Here is a 7,936-nt window from a genome sequence, read left to right on the forward strand (position 1 = left end):
CACATAGGAGTGGGTGAATCCCTGACCTGTGCTCAGATCACACCTGCTTTCCAAGGGCTGGTAATTAAAGCAGCTTTGTTACTGGAGCCTATTTTGTTGCTGGTGTACTTGTTATGGAGAGAAAAGCGTGAGCTGGAGGAATAAGGGTGATGTTTTCAGGTTATTTTTTGTGCACCCCTCCTTTCATGCTCCTGTGCCTGACATCGTGTTGGGATGAGCATCCTTGTGCTGTGCAGAGTTGGGTCCTCTTCTGGTTATACCCCTTAATAGGAGCAGCTTAAGCCCAGGGCAAAGAGCTGCTTCATTTTAGTCCTGGATACTCAGGGTCTCCCTGAGGCTTTTAAACCAACCACCAAATAGGTTGCTGTCTTCTTCCAGCGAGTCCATCAGCGTCCCCATGATCCCTTTGGGCCTGAAGGAGACAAAGGAGCTGGATTTGCTGGTACCCCTGAAGGTGAGCATCGGGGTTTTACACGCTTGATGTGGTGTAGGATGATGGAGGGAAGTGACCATGTGCTTTTGGTACAATTGGGTATTGAGGGGAAGTGCAGCATCACTGCAGAACATTTTCTATGTTGAAACAGTTGCAAAAAATAGGTTTATGGGGAGAAACTGAGCTTAAAACATGGGGAAGAGGGAGATGAGATTCTAGAGATGCTGGAGAGCAAGAGCCAGGCAAGGGAGGAGATGGTTTTCCCTGGCAAAGGTTTCCTTGCAGGGAGAGCTTGCAAATCACCTATACAGAGTCACCCTGAGTCACCTTTTAAATCTTGAATATCTATTTCCAAGGGTGACGCAAGGTTTTCTTCTCTCTTGTTTCCCCATCCAGGATTTCATCAGCGAACACTATGGAGAGGAGGGCATCTTGTTTGAAAAGGAAATCAAAGAGTTCATGGAGCTGCGGCAGGTTGGTGTCCCTCGGGTTGCAAAGTCTTGCTTTGACGTGACCAAAAACACTTGTTGAAGGTGCCAGGTTTTGCTCTGGGAGTCCCCTCATCCTCTCTCCAAACTGCTCCCTTATCCTTGTGTGTCAGGGTATGGGATTCCCACACTAGAGCACCTCAGCTTCAGTTCATAAATTACAAAATATTACAGACCATGCAGTAATTGTTTTCTTTGCTTGTTCTTTAATGCCCAGCTAACCTAGAACTGAACAGCAATAAAAGTTATAATGCAATCCATTAACATCGGTTTATGAACATTAGTTCACCCCCAGGCAAAGCTAAATGACTGCTCTCTTTCCAGCTAGCGCTTGGACAAGAGGAAATATAAAGAAATCTGGTAAAGGTGAATTTTCTCCTCTCCTTTGAAACGGCTGTCATAAGTAACTACAAGTTTTGCCTTGCTGTAAAGCTTTGATCCAGAAGAGCGGAAAGAAAGGCTTGCTCAAGCCCTTGTGAAGGACCTGATCCTGCTCTTCAGGCTGTGGGAGAGGAGCCCTGCAAAGCCAAGAGCTTGGAAAAGGCCCAGTTAAAATTAAAATTAGGCATTAGAAGAGCTCTGACCCTCCTCCCTGTGCTGGGTCAAAAGCTCAAAGTCATTTTTATTGAGAGCAAAAAATCCTATTTTTTCCTTAGCCTTTTTTTCATCGTAATTGCATGAGTTTCTCTTAAAAAAATAATAATAATTAAAAAATAATCCCAGCTTGGTTTAGATGAGCGTTGCCTCCCAGGCTGCTGGCTCCGGCTTTGGGTGCCCCAGCACCAAATCAGTGCCTTCCTGACCTTATACATGGCTGAACCTATGCCAAGGGCCTGCCTCTCATCCGCTATTGATCTGATCCTATTGATCACATTGATCTGATCCTATTGATCTAATAACTGTGGTGGAGTTTCTCCTCCTCGGGCTGGCCAGCATGTGCAGCTCCATAAATGTGTCGTTTCGTCTCCCATTTTCCCCTTCTCTTCCCACCCATGCGTCTCCTCTCCTGTCCCACAGGCAATGCGCACCCCGAGCCGCAACGAAGCCGGCCTGGAGCTCTTGATGGAGTATTACAACCAGCTCTACTTCCTCGACAGCCGTTTCTTCCCTCCCAACAAAAGCCTGGGGGTCTTCTTCCACTGGTTGGTGCAGCTTTCCCCATCCCACCTGGGGCATCACAAGTCGGGAGGGAGCCAGGACAAAGCCTCTGCATCGGGGTCAACTGCTTTGGCAGAAAATCCAAGGATGGCCGATGCAGGGAGCTGGGTTTTACGCTTGCTCTGGGCTTGCTTTCATCTCGGGTGGGTTGGTTAGGGGAGGGAAGGGAAAATGTGTGCCCCATGCATAAGTTGTGATGGGAACAGCAGCTGCAAACCCACTCAGAGTGCTGAAAACCATCCAGGCTCTTCCTGCATCCATGGGTGAGGACTTGGGGATGAGCGTTGATTCTTCTCTTCCCCAGGTACGACTCCTTGACGGGGGTCCCATCCCACCAGCGAGCGCTGGCTTTTGAGAAGGGCAGCGTCCTCTTCAACATCGGAGCCCTCCACACCCAGATTGGAGCGCGGCAGGACCGTGCATCCCTGCCAGGGCTCAACCAGGCCATCGATGCCTTTCAGAAGGCGGCTGGTATGTGCGTTCCTTCCCCTTACCCAGCTCCCCAGGGATGTGCGGGCAGCATTTCCCCCAGGGCAAGAATAATCCTCATGAGTGCAAGAAGGGGAGGGAGCAGTCATGCAAAGAGACATGGGGACAGGACATCTCTAAGGGACCTTGAACCAGGGGCAAGTTGTCAGCATGCTGCTGCTGTGGGTATGAAGAAGAGCTGGAATGACCCAGAAGTCATCCAAAGAGCTCTCTTTTGCCACACAGCAGTTGGGATGTCCCAGCTGGGGAAAGGAGAGGTGCTGATTTGTCTGTGAGCAACTGGAGAAGAAAGAGACCCTGGGACTGCACTCACCCAGGGCTATGGAGAAGAAACCTGTGGGCACAAGGATGGTTTAGGTAGCAAGAGAGGGACCCCTGGACCTTTTTCCCTGGGGGTGTCATTGCTGGTTATGGTGAGATGTTTGAGGTGCAAGCTGGGTCAGAGGCTCTTCTTGTGCACCACTAGTGGGGAAACCTTCATGCTCTGAAAGTCTGACCTTCCTGCTTGCAAGGCTGCTACCAGGAGCTTCTCCCTCCTGTAGGTGCCTTTAACTACTTGAAGGAAAACTTTTCCAACGCTCCCAGCCTGGATATGAGCGCCGCCTCCTTGAACATGCTGGTGCGGCTGATGGTTGCCCAGGTCCAGGAGTGCGTCTTCGAGAAGATGACCCTGCTACGTGCCCAGAATGACTTCCTCGCGCGGCTGCAGCTTGCCCAGGAGGCAGCAAGGGTGAGCCCCTTGGGGAGGAGAGGACTTGATGGGGCTGTCACCACTGGAGAGGCTCCTTCTGTGGTCAGAAAAACTCCTCAGCTGAGGACAGCCTGCTGTCACTGTCTCCTGATGGATGTCCAACATCCCAACCCATAGCTTAACAGCTTGTCTCTTGACACCCCACAGGTAGAAGACGTCTACTCACTGGTGCACCAGACGATGACCCAGGCCCACGTGAAGGATTACGTTCCCTTCTCTTGGATCACCATGGTCCATGTCAAGTCGGAGCATTTCAAAGCCCTCTCCCATTACTTCGCTGCCATTGCTCTCTGCGACTGCCCCCGTGAGTATTACAGCTTGGAGGCAGCTGCCTGCTCAGCCAAGCGTTGACTCCACATGACAGGAGAGATTGCAAAAAAAAGGTGAACAGAGGCATGGACAGGGTAGATGGATACAAAACCTAAAGGTTTGGGGATGCACTGAGCTGTTGATCTTGCTTATTGACTCAGCGATTCATGCACGGGGCAGATTTCTCCCATATTTCTGATTTGCACAGTGCTTGCAAAGTCCTTCCAAGAAGGTGAGCTGAAAGGTGCTGTAGGGATGTCACCTGTGGTCTTCTTTGGGCCTGGGTGGGTAAATAGGGGGTCAGCTGCCTGCTGACCATGCATATGCCCGTGTCCTTGGCATCCTCTGGAGGCACTTAGTCCATGTGGCCAGCCACCTAGGGGCTTCAAAAGATAAAAATAAAACCAAAACCACCCAAAATATCTCTGGACAAACTGGTCTGGGCTACTGAAATTTAATTGCCAGCCTTGTGGCTGGCTGTCCTGGGCATCTTAGGGTGGTGGGGTGCTGGTAGCAGGGTACACGTGGCTGTGCTGAAATGGCTCTGTGGAGCCATTTGGAGTGGGGATGTGGGTTGTGACCCGTGGTCTCCATCTGTGCCATCACCCACCCACATACAAGCAATTTTGGGTCAGGCAGAGGATCTGGGGGTGGGCAGCCGGTACATGCTGTGACCTGTGGTGCCGACCCATCACTTGGTGGGGTGACTGTGGATGAACTGGGGGACTGTTGAGGGGATGGTTGCCAAAAGCAGTGCTGCGCCAGTGACGACGGTGGCTGCCAGACTGTCCCAGCCATCCTCCCCCGCACCAGAGCCTGCCCAAAATCATGCCGCCGGGCTTGTGCTGCGTGGGCGTTGCAGAAGCAGAATTGAGTGAGGAGAGTTGCTGGGGCAGAGACAGGAAGGTGCCGTGGGGCTGGAGCAGCTTAAAGACATAAACAGCGGAGGATGGTGATGGAGCTGGGTTTGCATGGGGTTACAAGGAACAGGGCAAACCTTTCCCCTCAAATTCTGAGGCTGTTTGTTCCCCTCCCCAGAACCTAAGGTTACTAGGACAGGCACAAATCTGCAGGAGATCCCTAATTTGGGTGTTTGAGGATTGTTTTGCTTCATCTAGAGCACGCTGTTGAGATCTCACATGTCCGCCCTCTGCCTCTCCAGGCATACCTTGACCCCTTTGTTCAGAATAACAAATCTTTTGCTTCAATAAACTCCTTATGCTGCAGTTTAATCCCTTGAGGATGCTGGCATGGAGAGTGTTGGCATGGGGAGAGCCAGCCCTGGGGCTGCCGGTTCCCAGCCTGCTGAGTGCTGATGCTGGAGGTGCTCACCAGGCTTTGAGACCTCCTTCCATTCGAACCAGTGAGCCCTCTGGGTTGCTTCTTATCACACCCTCAGAAGGGTGCCATGCAACCCTGAGCTCCTCGTGAGCCAAAGGGGATTAGGAACAGCTTTGGCTGGAAATAAGTGTGCAAAAACCATGTGTATAGAGCCCAGCGTGGTGCTTGGAGCACCTATGCAAAGTGTGTCCATTCTTGCCATTGAAGGACCCTTGGTTGCACTGCAAGCTCTCCTCCCATGCAGGCATCCCAAGCACAGTAAGGAGGGCTCAGCTTCCAAATTACATTTTAATCTGCCTCACTTTTGTGCTTTAGTTGTTGTCTGACTTCCCCTCCAGAGGGGAGAACCCAGGGCCCTTGATTTCCAGTCCTACTTCCAGACCAGAGCAAAGGAGGGAAGGAGACAAAAGACTCAGATATTTGTGCTGTGCACAGGACAAATCCTGCACTTATCTTCAAAGCCTGAGACAGCATTTAGCATAACTCATCCCTCTCCCCATCAGTGATGTCTTGATGGTCATTGCAGGCTGTGGCTGGGTGAGAGGAAGCTGCTGCTGAAGTTATTTGGGCCACATGAACGTGGATGTGGCTTCCTGGACCCCTTCTCCCCACCGCTAAGAGGGTCTGAATGGCCAAGCAGTGCCCTGACTTCTCTCTAAGCCCATCCTCACCCATTTGTTTCACACAGCGGCATCTGATGCTGAGCTGCCAGAGCAGGAGAAGGCTTTCATCCAGTTCCACGTCACCATGCCGGAGGGACCATCACTTCGTGTCCTGCTGCAGGACCCCGAGGAGAGGAGGAAGCTGGGTAAGCACATCAGTGTGGGGCAAAGCCCCCAGTTCTTGTGGTGAAATCTTGATGTATGGGCAGAGAGCCCCATTATACCCTACCCATGTAGGCATCTGATGAGCTGTTGCAGGGGGTCTCTCCATGCAAAGACACCTTTTTTTCTGGGCTTTCTTTGAAAAAAACCTCTCCTGGGAAGGCAGGAAAACATCATGGTTCTCTATTAGGGCGTTGAGGACCAACTCATGGTGCTTGCACCTACCTGTCCAACCAAGTTTTACAGTAAAACCCCAGGCATCAAAGGTGTCCTAAGCCAGGCAATGTCACCCAATGCACCATGGAGAAATCCACAGGGACACAGTGATCCTGGAAGCTCCTTGGCTTGGGCTTGCAGCTGACTTGGCTTGATAACAGGAAGACACAGCAGATGCTAAGGGGGTGGCTTTTTAGCTGCATCAAAAGGCTTGGGAGACAAGAACTTCCTCCCATGCGGATTTTCAGCTTCAGGGAAAAAAACAGAGTGTTGCTTATTCAGCTGAAGTCATATTTTGGCAGCCCCTCCCCAGTGAGAGTGCAACGAGAGCAAGCTCAGCACCCTGATTTTTGGGGTGTCGTCTCCTGTTCTCCTCCCTCACAAGGTGCCTCTTGGTGCTCTTTCCCCTCTTTGCACACTTGGGAAAGGAGACAGGTCTCATCAGGAATGAGATTGTCACATCACCAGCCCCAGCAAAGTCCTCCTGGCTGCCTGGCCGAATTTCACTGCTGGGGATGAGAGGTGGAGGACATACATGGGGAGACTCCTTAAATGAACCCCCAAACCAAGGTGTTATGGGCACCCTCAGCTGCTGTCATCTGGTTTCATGATTTGCTTCAATCCATCTTCCAGCTCTGCCTGCTCTTCTTGGGGGGAATGGGCTCTGTTCAGCATTTGCTGGTGAAAAAAAATGAATGTGCAAATGCCAGTCTCAGCTCTGCTTTTGGTTTACAGAATGGAAAGAAACTTGCAGCATTAAAACCATCTCCCTGGAAGGATATTTCCCTGCCTCCCCTTCCCTTGTCTTATAGTCTTATAACATTATGTTTTATCAGACATTATATATTCTACCATCTTCAATACAGTGGAGCCAAAAGGTTGCACAGTTTCTATGCCCAACCTCTTCTCCCCATAATCTCTTGGAAATAGCAGGAATCCTTGATAGTTATTTTTAAAACAGTGGGTGCTTTGATCAAATAGGTTTTGTTGCATTTGATACAATTATTTGGAGAGTCTCTTCCTTTCTGTTTTCCATCCAGCCTCAAAATATTTCCTCAATTGCAACTTCACGCAGGGGGGAAAGCAAAGGTCTTCAGGCCACTGGCTCTGGTTCTCATAAGTCTGGAGCAAACCCCTCCATCTCTCTGGGTTATGTTGCCACCGTGTGTCCTAAAACTGGAAATGCTACAGGAGCGCACACGTGTTTCTATGATACGTGTATATAAATATACATCTAGCTTTTTTTGGTAGTTGAGCATTGGATGCGGGTATCTTGGTTGCAGTCTCTAGCAAAAAGGATGTTTGCATCGATATTCGTGGGTCATCGTGATTTCATCTCTTCCGGTCATTTTTTGGCCACTCCGTTTTCACGAGGGTGGAATCACGTCGAAGGCAAGTTGAGAGGAGCAAAGCAAAGAGCAGATGCTGAAGAGGGTGGAAAGCAGAACCTGCAGGGCAAGGAGAAGGCTTTGCTTAGCCTAGAAAAGAGGGAGACGTGTTGCATCTTCCTGAAGCTAAAAGGCTGTCACCAGGAGGACAAGGCTCGATTGTCCTCCATGTCCCCCCCCTCCCCGGGGGATGCAAGGCGATGGAGAGAAGTTAATTTGCAAAGGAGATTGAGGTTGAGTTAGGAGGGACTTCAGGGGCGGCGCAACGTGGTGGCAGCTCCTTTGCTAGCAGTTTTCGGGAACATCTGCCAGCTCCACCGCCCATCTGCCAGCTCCACCGCCAGTGCCGGGGGAGTGAAGTAGGTCACCCTTCAAGGTCCCTTCCCAGCCCTACATCAGGGGCTCGAGCTGACGGCTGGGACCTACTCCATTTAGCGCACATTGAACGCCTGGCAGGCTGCGAACGTGACTGGGCTGTCCCTGAGTCACGTCGGGTGACACAGCCGCGGAGGCTGCTGTCATCCGTGGGCAGCCGAGCG

The 7,936-nt window shown here is 51.1% G+C and overlaps 1 protein-coding gene across 1 annotated transcript in view; it reads left to right on the forward strand.

Moving 5' to 3' along the window:
* Positions 1-360: 360 nt before the first annotated feature.
* Positions 361-7,936, forward strand: part of RHPN1 (rhophilin, Rho GTPase binding protein 1) — a gene marked incomplete at its 5' end in the record, with an annotated part of 11,136 nt that continues 3,560 nt past the window's right edge. Inside the window, 7 exons of the mRNA XM_010187676.1 lie at positions 361-454; positions 830-907; positions 1,939-2,063; positions 2,384-2,550; positions 3,111-3,298; positions 3,467-3,623; positions 5,658-5,777. Of these exons, the coding sequence (XP_010185978.1) occupies positions 361-454; positions 830-907; positions 1,939-2,063; positions 2,384-2,550; positions 3,111-3,298; positions 3,467-3,623; positions 5,658-5,777 (929 nt within the window). The remainder of the gene's footprint in view (positions 455-829; positions 908-1,938; positions 2,064-2,383; positions 2,551-3,110; positions 3,299-3,466; positions 3,624-5,657; positions 5,778-7,936) is intronic.

The sequence above is a fragment of the Mesitornis unicolor genome, unplaced genomic scaffold (genome assembly GCF_000695765.1).
Source record: "Mesitornis unicolor isolate BGI_N332 unplaced genomic scaffold, ASM69576v1 scaffold317, whole genome shotgun sequence".
NCBI lineage: Eukaryota > Metazoa > Chordata > Aves > Mesitornithiformes > Mesitornithidae > Mesitornis > Mesitornis unicolor.